At 28.7% G+C, this 21,433-nt stretch overlaps 1 protein-coding gene across 3 annotated transcripts in view; it reads right to left on the bottom strand.

Moving 5' to 3' along the window:
• Window positions 1-13,823, bottom strand: part of LOC101234985 (putative uncharacterized protein DDB_G0282133) — a 41,244-nt gene extending 27,421 nt beyond the window's left edge. Inside the window, exons 1-2 of one of the 3 annotated variants that reach the window (XM_065804497.1) lie at window positions 11,604-11,633; window positions 11,335-11,510 (exon numbers count right to left, since the gene is read on the bottom strand). In XM_065804497.1, the coding sequence (XP_065660569.1) occupies window positions 11,335-11,342 (8 nt within the window). In that variant the 5' untranslated portion in view covers window positions 11,343-11,510; window positions 11,604-11,633. Of the gene's footprint in view, window positions 1-11,334; window positions 11,636-13,769 lie in introns of those variants that run through there. The other 2 variants (XM_065804495.1, XM_065804496.1) reach the window with 2 other exon arrangements.
• Between the last annotated feature and the right edge of the window lie 7,610 nt (window positions 13,824-21,433).

Raw genomic sequence — 21,433 nt, 5'->3', positions numbered from 1 at the left:
TTTTTATTAAAGTACAAGTTATATAGATCTATAATTAAGTGCTTTTGATCTGTCTCCTTTTTTGAATATGGGTGTAATTGTTGCGTCTTTCCATATTTGGGGTATTGATCCACTCTCAAGTACTTTGTTAAAAATAGTAGATAGATGTTTAGACATTTGAAAGCAAGTTTTCTTAAATATTATTGGGTGTAATGCATCAGGGCCTGGTGATTTAGATGAGTTTAGACTTTTAAGGTATGTTTCGATATTTTCCGGACTTAGATCAATATTGTTTGTTAGTGGATTTACATTTTTATATGTTAGGTTAAATGGTGGTGTTGCTGTTATTTTTTTGTTTGAAAAAGTATCAGCAAAACAAATATTGAATAGATGAGCTTTATCTAGATCAGTAGTTGCAACAATATTATTGTATTGGATGTCAGGGAATGCTTCTTTGTTTTTTCTTTTTGATTTGACATACGAGTAAAATGGTTTTGGATTTTGGTCTATGTCTCTCGCCAGTTTTTTTTTCAAATTCAATAATTGCTTTTCTGCACGCAGTTTTTGCTTTGTTTCGTGAAATGCGGTACTCATTATATGTTTCTTCATTTCTGTTCAATATAAATTGACGATATTTCTCTCGTTTAAATTTAAGTTCGTTGATTATTTGAAAGTCAATCCACTTTGAGCGTTTTTTATTATTAAAGTTGGATTTTGGGATATTATTGTTGATAGTAGTTTTAAGTTTATTGAAAAAGATACTCCATAGTTGGTCTGAGTTGGATGTTGGACAGAGTTTAATATTTGCAAGGTCTTCATTAATTTTGTCATAGTTCCCTTTTGTGCATAAATGCTTTGTATGGTATTGTGGTAAATTTATAATAGATTCAATCGATACAGTAAAGTAGAGTAGTTGATGATGACTTTTGCCAATGGGTGCTAGATGAGTTAAAAAGGAGATCATGTTTTCATCAGAAGTAAATAAGAGGTCAATTGTAGAAGGATTTTGATTTTGTCTGATGTGTGTTGCATTTGAAATATGTTGGGTTAAAAAAGAATCGCGAATATTTTCAGTAAATTTAATTGGTTTAGAGGAATTTGTAATAGGCTGTTTTGGATCTTGCCAGATGGTATCTGGGTAGTTAAAATCTCCTATAATAAGAATGTTTGGATATTTGTTTGAAAGTTTGGCAATGTGTTGATTTATGCAGTTAGTGTTTTCATCGTTACAATTTTGTGATCTGTAATATAAACTTAACAATAACTTAGAAGTTTTCGTTGCAATTTCACAACTGAGCGATTCAGCTGGAAATATATCTAGGTTTATTAGGGATGACTTTAGTTTGTTATGTATAAATATTGCTTAACCTCTTCGGCAAGAACTATTTTTGTGATTTGTATGTAGTAAGTAGTTTTCAATAGCAAACTCGAGATCATTAACTTCAATTTTTTTATTTTTAGGTAGAGTTTCTGTTAAAAAAATAATTTCGGGTTTCAGATTGTTTACAATTTGTTTGAGCTCGTGGCGTTTATTTAGGAACGAGTCGATGTTTGTGTATATAGCTTTGACGGATTTAATTTCAGTAACTTTTTTAATGGTTTGAAAATTAATCCAATTTTTTATAGTTTTTTTATATTTTTTGTTTACTGAAATTAAGTTTGATGACTTCGTTGCGCCTAATGCACCATCGAAAGGGTGAGTTTGGTTCATTTTCAAGGAGAATTTGGTTTTTCTAAGTTGAGAATCGATTTGCCTTTCGGCGAGTGTCATATCTGGATTAGTGAAGACGTTTGTATATTTTATCTTTTTGCGTAATTCCCTAGCGGCAAGTAAAACTTTATTACGTTCGCTGTTTTCAGGAAGTACTGCAATAATGGGCGGAGGAGTTTTTGAGTCTTTTTTGTTTTTTAATCTTATTATTTTAATAGGTTTTTCATTGCCTTTACCAATTTCCTCAAATATCTCGTCAATTATTTTTTTGTTGTCGTTGTTTTTTTCAAGTTCATTTATTTTTTTTGATTCTGGAATTCCAAAAACGATAATGTTCTTTTCACGCTTTTTTTTTTCTTCCTGTTCAGATAATATAGTTTTGGTAATTGAGTTTACAACAATAGCTTTTTCTGCAGATTTGTTTTTGTGATAAAGATTTGACCAAAATGTAGCTGAACTATTTTCGGTTTCTTTTTTCGATTCTAATAATTCAATTCTTTTTATAAGTCTTTGAATAGTTTCATTTTGATCACGTATAATATCGGATAGTTCCGAACAGCTAAGTTTACCTTGCTTAATCATGAATATTGTTATGACGTCGTGTCGATTTTATGAAATTAATAATGAATAAATAATAATAATGTAAAATATGAAAATGATAACAGGATAATAATAACAATAATAGTAAAATAAAATTTACAATTAAAAAAAAAATCTGAAAGAAAAAATATATATATATTATGTACCAACATATATATATATATATATATATATATATATATATATATATATATATATATATATATATATATATATATATATATATATATATATATATATATATATATATATATATATATATATTATGTATTACATATATTATGTACCAACGACACTTTTACCAGAGAATATTGTTAAATGAACAAAAAAATAATAATAATAATAATAATAATTTTAATAATAGCTTGAAAAAATTACATTGCGAATAAATAAACATGATAAATATTAATTTTTTTCCATGTTTATATCAACTGAAAAAATATTATTTTTTCAGTTGATATAAACATGGATACTTCAAATTACAAAGAGTTTTTCAACATTAAATCTTTTTTTTGATTCATTACTTGAATTTAATATAATTCTTACCATTTTTAAACAAACAAGAATTACGCAAAAAAACTTTCTGCCATTGACATTATTTTACAAATAGTTCTTATAATCCTAGTTTTGAATCTGGTTATTTAGTTGCTGATTTTTCTGGTTATTTTCCCATTTTTTACACGTGGTATTCTATCTAATAGTGATAATAAAAAATGCGTTGTCACTAAGAGAAACCTTACTAAAAAAAATTCGATAACTTTAAAAACAAACTGTTTGAGGAGTCCTGAAAACTTCTCAGCATTTAATGACTTAAAGCTACTTTTAATTCTGTTTTTGAATAATAACATCTGATGTAAAAAACAAAGAGTTCAAAAATCCACGGATTACGAGTAACCTTATAAATTTGTCTAAAAGAAAGCAAAACTTTTTTAAAATATTTTTTTAAATATTAGACAAGCTAAAATAATGTCCTGTTCTGATCTGCTAAATAAAAATAAATTAGATATAAAAACAACATAGGCGATTATAAGCAAAGTAGAGAAAAAATAAATCTTTTAGGATACCTCAAAAATATTTTGTACAGATTTCTGATTCATTTGTTACAAAAAAACTACAAATGAATCAGATATTTACCATGAACTTAGCAAATACTTTGTAAATCTAGTCTAGCTTCAAAAATAGTGAAGCCAATAATAGTGAAGCCAAAAATAGTGAAGCCAATAATAGTGAAGCCAAAAATAAAACCTTTGTTTCATTTAATATCATCTTTTTTTGAATACAGTACTTTTCCTGTTATGTTAAAAATTGATAAAGTCAATCCTGTTTATAAAAAATGGAGATAAATGTAATGATATGTCTAACTACCGTCCAATTTCCCTGCTATCAGTGTTCTCTAAATTTTATAAAAAAGAAATCTGCAGTTGAATTTATAATTACTTGAAGCTAAACTAAGCTTTATATAAAATTCAATTTGGTTTTCAAAAAAGTTGTTCAGAAGAGCATGTTATCTTTGAACTCACAAATAAAATATTTCAATTTTTTAATAAAGGAGAGATAAAAAAGAGCATATACTGGTGGAATTATAGTCCTTGCAAAGGTATTTGATGCAGTTGACCTACGCGTTATACTTCCTGATATTTGTCTCAGTTTTCCAAATTGTTTTTTATAAAGATTGGTTCTAAATGGTTCAAGCAAAACATACTTATGACTTGTAGACATAAAGAACTTTGACAACTCTGCAAGACCATGACAAGTATGATATGATATGAAAAGTTTCATATTACTCTTTGTCACTGAAAATACTTCTTTTTTTTTTAGTGAAACTTTTTAAACAAACTTTTTGAGAAGAGACTATTTGTTTAACAATGTTTTCAAATTCAAAAATATTTTAAAGATTAAATCATCAGAAAAGAAAATAACAGCCCGATTTGAATTACATATTTCTACATTTGCATAAAGGCTATGAACATTAATAGTTCTTCAAAATTCAATTATTATTGAAAGATTAGAAATAGTATTATCCACATCTTTTAATTCTGGATGACATTTTAAAGCACAGACTGTTTCTTTGCAAAACACTTTCAGATAAATTGAAACTTTTTGCCTTTCAATTGGTTTTGGGAACACAGCAACATCCGTAAGTTTAGACACTTTAATCATTATATTTAATGCTAATTTATGCAATGCTTCAATATGACTCCATTTCAATAAGTATTTCATATATTAGTCTTATTAATGTTATAATGCTAGGACGTTCAAAGTTTTCTCGGAGACAATTTTATGTAGCTCGTGACGTTGTAAAGTACTCAAATGATCTTATCATTGTTTCAACAGAGTACCTTTTAGCTGTAGCACGTTTATCGACCATTGAAATAAGTTGCTATTCAATAACATTTTTTTACTGCTTACCGGTTTTTACATACATTTAAAACAAACATGACATCCATTTAAAACAACCATGACATTCATTTAAAACATTGTGCCAATCAATTTAAACAATCGTGATTTTCAATAAAAATATTAAACGCATGCGCAATCTCAACATTCTATATTATCCAAAAAAATAGGTTTTACTTTACCGGTTTTTACATCCATTTGAAACAAACATGACATTCATTTAAATTTAAAATAAATTCCATGAAGTTAAAATAAATTAATATAATATTAATAAAAAATAAATTTAAATAAATAAATTTGTAAATAAAACCTGTTAAGAATTGCGCATGAGAATGTTGAGATTATCACAATTGTTTTAATTGATTGGCACAATGTTTTAAATGAATGTCATAGTTGTTTTAAATGGATGTCATGTTTGTTTTAAATGGATGCAAAAACCGGTATCTCATATGAATGTTTATTCAATATACGACCATCTATTTAATATGGTGATTCTGTTCTATGCGGGTTTTTTTATTAAATATTTAATTCCAAAGTGAAAAAGATTCATACTGAAATTAATTATTTTTGCAGTAAACACACCCAGAAGTGTGCTATCGCAAGGGCAACAAGTGCAATCGCACTAGGCCCCCTATATTTATGGGTCCTATATACTAAAAACAAGTTTCGCAAATAAGAAACTTGTTTATAAAAACTAACACTAGAAGCCAAAATCTTAGGAAAATATAAGAGCTAAGTTACTATTCGATTAGAAACTATTTTATTAAAAGTTCGAGGAATATCTTTTAATTTTTCACCAATATATAACATCAACAAAAGACAAAATTAAGACACAAAGTTAAAGCACGGCTGTGGGCACGCCTTATAACAAACAAATTTTAATGATTTAATCTAAACTTGATTTTCTGTTTAGTATTAAATATATCAAATCCATTTAAATTATAGTTTCTTAATGTTGTTTTTAAATCATTAAAAAATTTTATAACATCTTTTAAATTGAAAGCAGACAACTCATTAGTTTAAACATTTCTAGTTTCTGCATGTGATCTTGAAGTTTTTATGGAACAACCAGATGGTTTAGGTATTGAATTTGGTTTTACACACTTAAACGCAGATGGAGGATCACAAGGTCTTTCTTTGCCATAATCTTTTGCTGAAAGATTATGGCAAAGAAAGACCTTTTCTTTAAAACATTTATTATAATTTCCGTTGCAATTCGTGACAGAGCATTTACGATTCATGTTTACAACAAACGAAAAATTTAAAAATTGATTAAATAGTATAGAAAGCATTTCGACTTTATGTTACAGAATATAGGAAATATAAAATACTTGCCTCCAGTTAATAACTTTAAACGCGCTGTGAATAGACCTGTTGTAAAGTACTCAGGTGGTTTAAGGCTAGTCTAAATTATTATAGTAGTTCGACTAACCTTCCACATATTTTATTTAAAACTAACCGTTTTTCAAAAACTGTTGGTTGAACTGAATAATACATAGCAAAAGTATTCCCAAATAAAAAAGATTTTTATTGACGACAGTATAATGGTTAAAGTCGTTTAGCGCAACTTTTCTAGTAATCTACAACCTAAAAAGAAACGATATTGTAATCTATTATTGTTCTATAAAATTATTTAGATAATCAGCTGGAAAATAAAACAATTTTTCATTTCTATAAACAACGAACACCAAAGTGTCAAGAATTCAGTAATACTTTGCGATTTTGTTTTTAAAGGCCTTTAAATCACTAAAAAGTTTACAACATATACTTACAACAAAAAATAAACCTCTTCTTCCTATATATTCATAGTTAAATGCTTACAAAACTTAAAAAAATAAAAACTTACAAACTTAAATGCTCCTTCAAAAAATGTTAAATCGGTGAAACGATATTAATAATCTCATCTCGTATTTACCAACATCAAAAAAATACATGCGAAGAAAAATGGGATATTCAGTCATAGTAGAACATTCAAAAAAGTTGTTATGATAGTTTGGTATGGAACAATAAAAATATTTTAAAAGTAGAGGGTAATATTTTTAACAGAAAAGTGAAGGAGGCCCTTGAAATACAACCCCATGAATAGGCATTTTCAGACGGTGTTCTAAATCAGGGTGACGGAGGTTACGCCACAACTTCTTTTTGGAAACCTACGTTTCGATATTTGAATCAAAAGAAAATATTGCATTGATTTGTTTTTGTTTTGTTTTTAATAGTTCTTTATTTAAATATTTTACCTGATAACAAGGTTATCTCCCTTCTCCCTGTTATCTACCTGATAACAAGGTTATCTATACTCCCTTGAAATACCTGATAACATGGTTATCTACTCTCCCTTGAAATACCTGATAACAAGGTTATCTATACTCCCTTGAAATATTGTAATGAAAATCAATTTAAAAATAAAGAGTTACATCTATAGTAGAAGTTTTTAAAGGCTTTTTGATTACTTTATAAACAGTAATGTTTATGGTTTATATATATATATATATATATATATATATATATATATATATATATATATATATATATATATATATATATATATATTCACAGACATACAAACATATAATTTCAATAGTTATAATAAGTAATAATTTTAATTTAAAAAATGCTATTAGATTATAATGATAAATCATAGTTATTGTAATAAGTTATTTCATTATTATCAAAACTCACTTATTTGTTAATAAAAATGATCCAGCCAATCAATAGTTTTTCTTATACATTGTTGATTGTTTAGTAATTGTCTAGACTGAAGTTGGATCTTTTTGCATCTACATATATTGTTAATTAAATTTACTTTATGCAATACAGTTTTTCATATTAAAATTAATTTTGATTGGCTGATTTTTGTTTGTTAGTTTTTATTCCTTATTCAAGTACTTAACTTTTGAAAAAAAAAATCACTTTTTATCAGATAAGAACTTCTTATCTTAAATAATCTGAGTAATATAAATAGCAGCTAAGATAATAAACACTGATTAGTATAATTTAACACTGATTAGTATAATTTAACACTGATTAGTATAGTTTAACACTGATTAGTATAACCAAATAACAAAATGTTGATAACTCGACTTTTACCGATAAAGTAGTAAATTTAAGCAAAGTAACAAATTAAATGGATCATTTTATGAACCTCTACCCTAACACGAATTCATAATGTTTATAATGTTATGAATTCAAGAAAATTAATTCATAACATAATGTTATGAACTCAGGAAACTTTTTTGACGGATTTTATCAGTCAAAAAGTCATTGTTAAATTTTAAAACAGCATTTAGAATTTCTCCCATGAGATATGAACGATAAAAAAGCATGTCACCCGCATGTAAGCGAAAGAAACCTTTTAATTTACAGGAACTAGCTTTAAACCACCTGAGTAGGGCATTGCCAAAAATCCTGCACGAAAAATTTTAGGTGCTTCAAGAAGTCCTATCGGTCTTGTCACAGAGCACCGCGGAAGTGCATTTAACCAGGAAGTTCACGCCTCCTTCCTTACCGTGACGCGAAAATTGTCCAAAGGTCGTTTTGAACCTGGATCTATTATGCTTATAAAGCAAGCGTTCTAACCACTGCGCCACGGCCGCACAAAATCGTATACAAAGATTTTCAGAAAGTTACAGGATTGCACTATGCATCATAGAGTCACAGCAATCGTTTAAATAAATACAGTTCATAAATGATCACGCACGGAAGTTGTGAATTTTTCAATTTTATGCTGTTATTTTTATGAAAATAAATTGCTTATGAGTATTTTAAGTACAATATTGTATTTCTGCAACTTATATTTAATATATTTTTGATAAGAAATAGCAGTCATCAATTATTTCTAGCTACAGTATAGCGTTTTGAAAATTATTGTATATTATTTAAACTATTGCGACATTTAAAACGCCAAAAAAATAAAAATGATAAAAATATATTTAATTTATTCAGTCATATGATAAAAATTTAATTTATTCAGATATATGATAAAAATGTTTAAGCTATATTTGTTCTTTAAAAAAATCGCTGTATGTATTTTGCTTTAAGTCCCAGTTTCTAATTGTTAAAACAAAGAAAAATAAAAAATCACGCACAGAAATGGAAATGCCCTATACGCAATGGTTAGTTCTCTTTATTTTTTTTGTCTTGCTTTGTCTCAGTAACCACAAACAGAAAAATCTCTGGTCTGCAACATCTTTTTATTTACTCGCCTCTTTTAGCAACGTGTTTATATTCACAACTTCAACGCTTGCGTCTAACTATTCGCAACGTTCTGCGATAGAAACTCCGGTTTTATAAAAAAATTGGCAAACGTTTATGAATTACTTTACAGTTGAAAGTTTTATCAATAAATTAGCTTAATTTTTTTTTTTTTTTAAAAAAAAAAAAAAAAAAAAAAAAACTATAAATATATGAAAAAAAAATTGAAAATAGTTTTATATTTCGATATTTAATATATATTCGGATGTCTAATAATATTATAGGATAATAAATAAAATCTGAAAATTATAAAATATATCATATTAAATAATTATTAGATTTGATCAACATAGTTTAAGGATCGCGGATCCGTGAACAATGTTTATTGATTCTAGCGCAACACCATTTTATACTAAATTAATTATCGAGCTAAATATTATAGCTAAACCAAGATAGTTTTTCAAAACTTTCAATTGCTCTAAATTCTAGATAAATTAAATATATAATAATTTTAAAATTATTTAAAAAATACTTTTTACTTGTGTTTTAAAAATTTAATTAAAAGGTTGCTTTCTACTATATAGCAAAATTTTTGCATTTTCCTGAACATACACAAACTCCGTTAAGTACAGCAATTGTTTAGTTTAAACTTCTTGATTATTTTGGTTTTTTTTTTAGTTTAACATATGTCAATAAACATTGACTTAAGCATAAGAGTGTTTCTTTCAGTATGATAAAAATTTAAAAACTTAATTTAAGATATCTACTAATACTGTTAGGGTTAGAATCGAGTTTTTTTTTGTCTTTTTTTTTTCAATATAGATAAAGTGTGTTTTTTGTTCCTTCTATATATATATTCATTTCCGTTCTTTGTTTATATAAATTCATTTTCTTTCCTTGTCTATGTATAATATCTATTTCCGTTCTTTTTGTTATATCTGTTTAATTGAGTTTAATGAGACAGTTGTTCTAAAAAAATATTAGGAGAAGTCAAGTGCTGTTTGTTGCAACTTTTTAATTTTGCTTTTTTAATAACCTTTTTAAATTTTATTCATTGATATGGAAAAAAGCACAAGCTTTTCTGATTTCTTATTTTCCCAGATCGGTTAGTCAAAAACTTTTTTATTCTCAGCAACGCGACATGAATAAAACATTCTACAATAACAATGTTTTTTTAAAATATTTTTAAAAAAGTATTTTTAAAATAGTGGAACTTATTTTTAACTTGATTTTGCTGTTGAGGAAAAAAAAAAGATTTCTAAATCTGCAATTAAGTTTCAAATTTTGGTTTAATTCGTAAAGTTAATCTTTAAAACCATTAATTAAAATCACATTAAATTATTGTTGTTTTGTTTTGCATTATTAAAACTTGCTTCAAAAATAGTTTCATTGAAACGAACAACTGTTTTACAAAACGTTGGATACAAACAACTAAATATCATTTACAATTTTAATAAATTTTGTTCAAAATTGATTAAAATGTTTTAATATAAATAACATTTTTATAAACTGTTAAATAACTATATTTTGTTGATATTTATGCTATGAACTGTTAAATAGCTATGTTTTGTTGATACTTATGTTATGAACTGTTAAATAACTATGTTTTGTTGATGTTTGTATTTTTAATTACTTTGATTTTAAAATGTTTGTAATAAGAAATGTCGGTCTTAGGACAGGGTCTTCATTCTAAAACTTAGGGGAACAACAAAAGGCCTTTAATTTAATTTAGCCAACCCCAAACCTGATAATAATAAACTTTTTGAAGTATTTTCCGTAATTCTTTTAAGATTAAGGTATTAATACGCAACGTTTGTTTCACAACAAGAGAAAATTTATTTCAAAAACTCTACCATAAAAATTCAGAAATATCAAAATTGATTCTGTTGGAAGTAAAGTAGTATAAAAAAAAATTGCTTTCATTTTAACTTTAGACAAGCTGGAAAACTGATTTACAATTACTTACAAGGGGTTTAAGCATTTATTGAACCTAAATTTAAAAGTCTCCTTTTATTAAAATAGATGATTTTCAGTGATGAAAAGTTTCTTGTAAACTTTTTCAGCTGCTGTAATCAGTGATCCACGATTTTTTAATGTTTGAGATATGACACTTCTAGGCAATGTAAAACTCCGAATTTATGTATGTTTATGCTTATTTCTAGCAAGAATGTTTAGCATAAAAAGTGGTGATTGGAGCCTGGAACAAAAATACTCAAACAGATTTACCATCTCTAGCCCAAATCCAAAAAGTTAACAAAATTTTGTAATTTACTTTCTTATTGTGTAAAGGTGTCGAATATGAAATATCATTTTTATTTTATCAAAAGTATCATGTAAAAAAACAATAATGCATAGTATTATCAACACATAATAATGAACCCTTTTAAGATGGTTTTCCTATTTGAGGCAATTTGAAGCGTAAAAAAGTTGTTGTTTTAATTTTATAATAAAATTACCTGTTCATTTATGCATTTTTGGTCTTCTAATGTGGAGTACTTAAACTACTTAATGAGGAAAAGGCAGTTACGCTATTATATTACCCTATGATATTCAGCTCCAAAGAAAAAACAATAGATGACCATAGTTCGTCAAGTGGAATACCCCTTCTTTGCATTCTTCGTTAGGGCACTGTCTAGATATAACTTATATCTTGTTAAAATGGTAAAACGCAATTCTTAACAGGTAAACTAAGTATACAGCATAATGAGGTAACATTTCTGCTTACCTTCTTCAAATAATAAACTTCACAAATGCACTAAGAAAAATCACAATAAAGTTTGTATGCAATGATGTAAAAAAACTTTAAACACTAAATAATACATTATGAGATATTTTAAGGTTATGTTTGCACATGAGATTAGGACTACGTTATCAAAGAACTTGAAACGCCATCACGCAAGGTATTCAACTATTAGAATGCCTCTAACGATTTGGGAAAAACACCATTCGCACCTTTACGCACCTAAATTTAAATTTACCGGAATGTTAAAAAACTATTAGTAGCCACGCTATTCATTTGCAAAATGAGAAAACAAAGAAGAAGCAATGAAAAGTCCCTACAAAATCACTGAAAAAAACCGGTTTTGATACAAATAAAGAATTAAGCAAATTAAGTAGATAGCAAATTAAGTAGATTGCAAATTAAGAAAAAAAATAAAGTTAATTTTAAATGAATGTTGGTTTATGCAGCAAATGTAAAAGGATTTACAAGTCTTGAATACACTGGAGTCTAGTCTTCTAACGAGTGTCTAATCTGAGCAAGCTTTTTTTCCTGATTTTTTGTGACAAAAATTTAATTAAAATGAGTGACAACCTAACTGATACTTTTTTTTTTTCCATAAAGCTTTTTTTTATCAAACATTTACTAATAAATTTAAGTCAGAAAAAACTCAACACTAAACATTAATATTTATTTTTGTTATAAGGGGTCGTCCATAAAGTACGTACGCTCATAGGAGGGATGGGGAGATCTTCAAAAAGCGAACAAAAGCGTATGGGGGAGGGGGTAGGGATTAGGGGGGGGGGGGTAGGGCTCAATTTAAAAGTACGTACCTCAATTTTTTAATTTATCACAATTAACCAGCTAATCAATAGAAAAGTTAAAATTCTGAATAAAGTTCCTAATTTGCCAACATAAAAAAATGTATTGTATAGCGTGTCATTAGGGTATCAAAATCATCCAAATTAAATCGTTAGGTTTTGCTTAAATAAAAAGCTCCTAAAATTAGCAAAAAGACACAAATTTGCTGCTTCTACCCCCATCCACCCCCCCTCGTTCAATAAAGGGGTATGGGTAGCCTATTATCGGCAATGGGTTTTAGGCTTTGTTTTTCAATATTACTAATCTCGCGTAAGACTTGTTTTTTACAGACTTACTGAAGAAGGGTGCCTGAAAAAAATGTCCGCCTTAAATATAGTTTATTTTTGTTTGATCCGTCATTAAAACAAAAAAAAGTACAATGTGGCTCAGCCGGGAATCGAACTCGGGTGTCCGCTGTCGATGCTTGGCCGAGAGGTTAATGATATACATTAACCAAGCACACACATTATTTGCAAAGAATTTAACTTTATTAAAATTAATATTTGAATATATATTTGAAGACGTTTTTCAAATTGGGATCCTGCACCAAAAACAAAAGCCTTTAGGGCTGTATAAAGTATCTCAAGTACCTCCACCTTTTTTTTTCAATAAACTTTTTATTAAAAAAAAGTTAGGGAGGGAGGGGTTTTTGAAAAACGTACGTACTTTCAAAAGGGGTAGAGAATTATAAGCACGCATGGCAACAGGGGGAGAAGGATGTTAAATTTCAAATTTTTTGCCGTACGTACTTTATAGACGATCCCTAACGAAATTATTACCACATATTGATTGCTACATGTGAATTACGACGCATGCTACATCTCCATTAGGGCAAGTAAATTTAGTTGTTTTAATGATTTTCACATATCAAAACACAAGCGAAATTGTAAATCAGTATAGTTTTAAAGTATGAAAAATATATTCATGTAGTTGTCGTATGTTGTTGTAGTTGTCATAAGTTGTTATAAGTTGCCAATAGCTACAAACTACGAAATGTAACAGTCGACATGTGGTAATAATATCGTTAGCTACAAAACTAGGTAATTTAGCAAACGACAGGTTTGAATAAAATGTTGAAATTTCAATTATTTCTTTCAATATATTAGATTCAAAACGATTGATTTTTTTTAAGAAGTAAGATCAAACAAAAATGTCTGAAAATAAGAAAGTGTTTGAAAGTTTTCATTAAGCTATCAAGTCGATTCTTATCACAATGTTACGTCAAACGCAAACAATATCACGAAAATTTTTTAATGCTAGTTGCTCTTAAAACTCTATATTGTTATACAAAATTTTTCACAAAATTCTTACCTTTCTGCAGACTTATTTAACGCCATTTTCAAAAAAGTGAATTTGAAGTTTTTTTTCTATAGGCGCAAAAAAAATTTAATACATTATAAATAAATAAATTATATCATTGAAATTTTAAATTAAATATTTATTATTCAAATTTATACATTTTAAAGATTTACTTCAAATGATATTTATAGATAATTGCTAAACGTAAATGAATAATTAATTTCACTCATTCATTCATTCATTAATGCTAACTGCCATTCATCTGATTATACACAATTAATACCACATATATAACACAGCATCTTAGACAGTCAAATTTATATAAAATTCTATCGTATCTTAGAACTATAGATACAGTAAACAGCGGTCTGAAAGAAAAACCATAGCTCATATAGTACTCATCATGTCTTTTGACGGCCCTTAATTTGTGTTGTCAACAAATAAATTATTTATTTTAAAAGAATACTAAATTTTTATTTGAGAAGTTTGTTTGTATATTTTTTTAATATAGACAACGACGTAACGGATTGGCGTAACGTAAAGTAAAAAAAGACAATGACGAAACGGTTCATGTAAAATATTTTAGGTAAAAAATTATCAATGCAAAGTTCGTTGCACGAGTTGCACGAATGCACGAGTTCAATATTTATACAAAAAAACATAAGTAATTAGTTTTAGTAAGTAATTATTTGTAAAAACTTTTTGTGAATACATATTTATTAGAAGTTATTAAAATTCATAGGCTATAAGTGATTGGTGCGACGCACAGTGAATCAGAAAGGTGAAAAAACGGCAAAAATTACATAACTATCATATATAATTATGTGATGCATCAATATTATCGTATTTTGGGTCAAAAAATTTAAATTTTCTATTAAAAATAATTTTTACGCGTACCTATGACGCGTAAGGTGCGCGCATACGCGTGTAACTGTCTTTTACAAAATTCCATATAAAAGAATACCACATATTTTTTAATCGTACTACTTACGCGTAAACGCGTTAGAGACTTTTACGCGCACAATGACTGACTTAATTTAAAAAAATTAAATTCCTCAAACCAAAACATTTATTAATTAAAAAGAAAAACTGGTTCGAAAAATATTTTAATATTATATAATATTAAAATATATTAAAAACAAAATAAATATTTATCTTATCTAATTTTTCTTTCAAGAAAACAAAAAAAGAAAACCTAATACTAATAAAAAGGCTTTATTTCATTATTACAGCATTAACAAAGATAAAACTTCAGGGGTAAGTGTTTTTCCATTTTCAACCTTGTATTTTTTAAAACAAGTGTTTGATATTACAGGATCACTTCTAATCGACAAGTATTGGTACCGGTTTTTCATAACATTCTTTCTAGATATCTTGGCTGTATGGTTTAATCTAGCTTTGCGAATTTCTTTATTTAGAGCCTCTTGTGACTCTTTAGAGAAGTAACCAATTGGCAGTTCTAATGCCTCAGATATCTGCACACCATGTTCCAAGAGTTTATGAACAGTTGGGGGAATCACATACCAGAAATAGTTTTTGAGTATAAGAGCTGTAGTTTCATAGCAATACTGGCCAAAACTTTCAGAGTTCAACTCATAACAGGAGCATACTGCTATTAGGATTGTCCTCAATCTAATAATTACATCTACTGCCACTCCCGTTATATCAGCGAAAGTTTCAGCATTTTCAAATGCTCTTCTCGCAGTGTTTCTATCGTTAGTGTTGCCAAAACTCTGTTTGGACATATCAACTATAAGACTTAGCTCTTCTCTAAACCTCAGTTGAATGTTCATTTTTTTACTTTTTACTAATGCTTTTTCAGCAGGGGATTTGGCAAAGTATTTTTTAATGTCTAATTTATATCCTAAATGTAAAATATATTCAAAACATCTGAGCCAGCAATGCAGAGTAGAAGACCCAAAGATAAAGCTTTTTCATTGATTGGTTTAGATCTGATCAATGCTGGGTTATCAAGTTCACTGGGCTTAGCTCCGCAAACATTACATGATTGCGAGGACAGAGTGTTAGTGAGGGTATTAACCACTTTACCATCAAACATGGTTAAATCTAGTTTGAACTTAAATGTGATAGTCGTATCCGGTTTGCCTTCCTCTACTTTTAACTTTACTTCAAACTTGACTAGTCTAATTATTTCTGCTTTTAAAAGTTCATATTCATTTCTTATCAATTCTTCCGTTTCTTTTTGATATTGGAGATGGAGGGGTCAACAGTAATGTGTACTAGAGGGCTTTTTATTTAACCATACATTTTTGTTCATGATGGTTAATTTAAGTGGAAAAACAGCTGTCTGGAAAAGACTTTGTTCATTAACTTGGGCTTCACCAATATTTGTATCAGTGTATTTTTGTTTGTAGACACTTTGACTGGAGACACCATCAAAACCACATTTAAAATGAAGGAGACCTTTAAACCTCCCCCCAATTTCAGTAAACATTCTCATAGAGTCTTGGCATTCCGTAAAAGTTAATATCCTTGCCAGAGTATAATTAAACATACCCTGTAGAGAAGTTGAACCAGATGTTTCTGTCACAATTAAACCCTCAGGATAACATTTGTGTCTCTCATTTTTAGTTTCATGAAGTGAAGGATAAATATCTGCATTATGTATTATCGATGAATTTCTAATAATTTGATACTGTTCATCAGAAAGGTCACACTGAATTTTTAAGCTCAAGGCATCTTCGGTTTTCATTTTTATCGGAAAAATTATCTTTTTGATTTTATCTTTTTCAGAGTTTGTAGCACTTTTCCCAAGATCAAAGAAGTCTTTTTTGCTAGGATCTCTAGTGGCTTTTTTTATTGAAGCTAATGCCAATGCTTCAGCAGGATGTTCAGCCAATTTGGCAACCTTAAACAAGATAATATTTAATATTTAAGCTTGTAAACTAGTTTTTTAACTGGGTTGAATTTAATTTATTTATTAATACCTTAGATCTTCTGCTTCTATTACCTAAATCTTCTCAGTACTTGCACTTTCTACCTGAACCTGATGCAACATTTTTTTTTTTAACAGTAATATCTTTGTTTAACCAAGTTCGCTCGTGTTCTAAAAGTCTAGAGAAGGTTCTTGCATACTTCCGCAACTTTGATCGGAATTTACATTTAAATATTATTAGAGTTTTCTTTAGATTTATCATTTCAGGTTTTTCAATACTTTCATAGTATAGACCCTCCAGTCTACAAAACTCACGTAGAAGAGCCTCAAGTAAGTTATCATGATTAATTCCTAACTCTTGAATTATAGGAACTAAATGTATTCTTTTCATGTTGAATGTAAGCAATGAACTATTTTAAGTTATTTTATACACAAGTTTTTATTTTAAAACGTGCACTATGCCATCAAACGTTGCATATATTGGTTTTTGAGGTTTGATAATTAACACCATCTGCATGAGTACGAGTTTTTTTACTAATAGGAACTAAATGTATAATTTGTGTAATGAATGAAAGCAATGAACTAATATTTGCTACTTTATACGGCAAGTTTTAATTAAAAACGAAAAAAAAAACACAAAAAAACCGAAGTATTTGAAAGGTCTTATTTTAATTAGGGCAAGTTTGGGCAAATGATTTTTATTTTGATAAATAAAAATCATTTGCCCAAATTAATTGGCATATTGTCATAGTCACACTATAAATTTATTATTTATAGTGTGACTATGACAATAAAGCTAAGAACAAAAGGAAAAAGGAATTCAGTTTCCGTTGTTAAAGAAATTAGATTTGAATTTTGAAGTGCTAAAATAATTAATTAAATAATTATTTAATTAATATATAACTGATTAAATAATTAATCATACTTAAGTATAACTATTTAAAATCGAAATGATGAATAAAAGACCCAAAAGTGTTTACTAAAGCAGTCAACATTAATGTTGACAGAAAAAGCACTTGCGCTCATAGCTGTTGCTAGTCTTTCAACTCGACAATACCACTGAATATGCGAGCAAGCTGGCAAATTAAATTGCAAGTTTTTATCTCTTAAGGTGGTATAACACCAAATATGAAAAAATAAAATAAACTTCCATAATAAAATTTCTTTTAAATATAGTTTACTCAAGGGATTTAAATAAAAAAAGCAACAAAAAATTTTTAATTAGCATAATGGTGGAAATCATAAATTCCTTTTTTGGACTAAATTTCAAAACATAATATCTTTAGCTAGCCATCATCATATGACCTGAAATTTTGTACACTTACTCTAAACACTATATTATTTTATTTAACATACAGATTTTTGATATATCCAACTAAACAATGAGTTTTGTAAATATTCCTCATATTTTATTGATTTTTTGATATTTTAGAGAGGTCTGACTCAAAAAAAATAATAAAAATCCATCTGTTAAATGACTTTTATAGGTATTTAGAGCAAGTACTGAAAATTAGATCAGATCAAACTAACATTTCTAACTCAAGAAACTTTGTTTTGAAGTTTAAGCAAAAACGAATAAACACAAACTGAGATTAGAAGTTTTGAAAAATTCTTGACATCGATGTGATATAATTCTTGATATATTATTTACAATATTAATTTAAAATTCTCCATAACGTGATTACATTCTTTTGCTTTCTCCTCATGTAGGCGATCTTTTATCATGGCTCTAAGATCTCTTTTATTCTTTTTTTATCTTTTTCTAATGACTTGCACCTCATTTGACTAACCCTTTTTTATTTTTTAGAAGTCGATGAAATATTTGATACCACACCATATAAACCAAAAAGTCTCAAAACATCAATAACACCCTTTGCACCATCATTATATGCTAAAATAGCTAAATGTGTTCTCATTTCCAGTGTTGATTTGGAAACAAAATCTCTTTTTGGTACACGAGCCAAAATAAGTCCACAAAATGCCTTGTTAGCATTTTGTATATTTCCATGTAAACATTTTAAAACAATTCATCTGATTATAAATTTGTAATGATTGGTAGAATTAAAACTTTTATCCACAGAGGTATGGTAAATTTGAGCCTGTAATTCTTTTGATTTAGAGCCCAGTATATTTTCCACAAGGACAAAACTGGTGGCGTGTGTAGAAATCAGAAAAATCAATGAAGTGGAAAAGTATGGCATAAGCCACTTTTTTCATTGAATACAAGTTTCCCACATTAGACTTGATTGCAAGACCATACAAGTTTTGCATTGAATTGATTTAGGGTTCAGTAAGTTTACCACTGCCTGATATTGGTTTTTTAGTACATTTTTGGCTTTGACAAGATTTTGCAGACGTGTTCCTAATTGTTTTTGAACATGCCTAATGCATTCCAGTTTTACAGGCATATTATCATTCTCATTGTAAGGATCTTCTACTTTTACATCATTTAAATAAGATGTACTTCCATCTCCAAGATATACTTTATATACCAACTGAATTTTTTGTAAGATTCCATATTACTCAATGAACCCTTGTGATTTGATTCACCATGTGATAAACCAACCAACATTGATACTCTAGAGTTCTTCTTTTAGATCTCCACATTTTGCATCCATTGCAATATTTTGGTAAAGATCTCTACACTAATACAATTATCACAACAAATAGCAGTTGCAACACCATTCAACGAATTATGACCTCGTTTTTACCATGAACCATCAATATATATTCTAACTTCCTTTATTTCAAGAGAGTTTTTTATTGATTTGGTTTCAGAAGCAGCTCTCAGCATACTTTCCTTAGCAGCTATTTTGTATACCAACATTACAGTTTTATTTAACTTATTAAAGCTATTAGGCAACAAACAATAAATTTTCATAGAGGAGGAAATATTTTTTATTGATTCATGACCAGCACCTATTTATCCCGATCCAATGACAGCTCGCAAGTTGATCTCATATGGCGATTCTGGAGATGAAAACTCTTTTTTAACAGCATCAATAGGACATTCATTTGTATTTAAAGAACTCTTTGACTTCGGTGAAGTTCTAAATTTTTAAGAAAAGTTACACTTTGTACACTTCATCTCAAGCAAACGAAAAAAGTCAATACGAGAATCAACGTTATCTTCGATGAACAAATTTCCAATAAAGCAACTAAAGGCAAACAGCGTGTCCAAATAATTTCTTTAACAATAAAAAGTTAATAAGTTAAAATAGTCGTCAGATTTACATTTATCTGAGCAAATTTATTCATTGAACGATCTAACTTTCTCGAGCTAGCACAAGAAATCTCATCAGCAGGTTTTGGTTTGAGAAATTCAGATGGTTTGAACCCATTCTATTTTCTGCTCTTTCTTCTGGTAATATTCTGTTTATTTGGCATTGTTTTTATTTAATTTAAGTATATACAGTATCGGACAAAACGAGTGCAACCAAATAATGCTAATTTAGTTTCTTTATATAAAAGTGCTGCATTTTTTCAATTTAGAGAAATAACTATGTAACTGTTTAGAGACAAAATTCTTCAAGTTTTATTCATCACAAAGTTCATTATTTGTACACGAAAATTAATAAATTAATCAAAAGTATTAAAAAAAGTTGATTTCCTTCTGGACAAAACAAGTGCAACTCGACAAAATGTTGACCAAGCTGTATTTCGCTATCAATATTTCGTGGCGAATCTTTTGTTGTTGATCACAGCCTTGCATCTTCGAGGCATAGATTCGATCAGGTGATCAATGAAACTTTGTGGAATCGCTGCCCAGGCCTTTTGGATTTGTTCAAACAGTTGATCCTTACTACGAACACCTTCACGATTAATTCTGCGGTTGACGATCTCCCACAGGTTCTCGATAGGGTTGAGATCCGGAGATTGAGGCGGCCAATCCATCACCGATAGGTGGTTGTCTTGAAACCACTGCTTGACTATTTTTGCAGTGTGTTTTGGATTGTTGTCTTGCTGAAAAACCCATTTTATTGGCATATTCCATTCAGCATGAGGTAACATAACATCTTACAGGATATTTTTATACATGAAACGGTCCATTATTCCATCGTTTCGATGTATTGGACCTATACCGTAAGCAGAAAAATACCCCCAGATCATTACATTGCCTCCACCATGCTTCACGGTCTTATGGCAGTAACATAAATCGCGGCGTTTTCAGGACGGTCGACGTACACGGCAAATGCCATCGCTCCCAATGATGTTGAACTTCATCACTAAACAGGACAGTTCGCCATTTCTGCACATTCCAGTCAATATGAGATGTAGCAAACAGGAGACTTTTCTTCTGGTTTTTTAGTGAAATCAGCGGTTTTAATGCAGGGCGTCGAGAAAACAATCCGGCTTCAACAGGACGTCGTCTGATTGTTCGGTCCAATACATGCAGCTCTAATTGCTTTTGTATCTCGACTGATGATATCCAGGGATCCTTCTTGGAACGCAGTCTTCCACCTTTGTTATCTGCTGCCAACTTCCCCGTAGAGCGATAATTGGAACATAGTCTTGATACGGTTCATTTTTTCACGCGATATTTATCACAAATGCTTTTTGTGACATTCCACTTACGTAATCGCCAATAATTTTCTTTCTTAGTTCCAATCCAAGACTGTCGGGAGCCATTTTTGCACTTGAAGTCATAAAAATAATAAAAATAAATAATCACGCTTCTCAAGGCTTACCGTGTTACATTTACCTTGTGAAGATACAATAATGATCTGTGGAACACAACGTCTTGGTTGGATGTGGACTGTATTGATGTAATGAAACACTT

This window comes from Hydra vulgaris, chromosome 09, assembly GCF_038396675.1.
Source record: "Hydra vulgaris chromosome 09, alternate assembly HydraT2T_AEP".
Lineage (NCBI taxonomy): Eukaryota > Metazoa > Cnidaria > Hydrozoa > Anthoathecata > Hydridae > Hydra > Hydra vulgaris.
The sequence above is the reverse complement of the archived record's forward strand: the minus strand, read 5'-3'. Positions and strand labels throughout refer to the sequence as shown.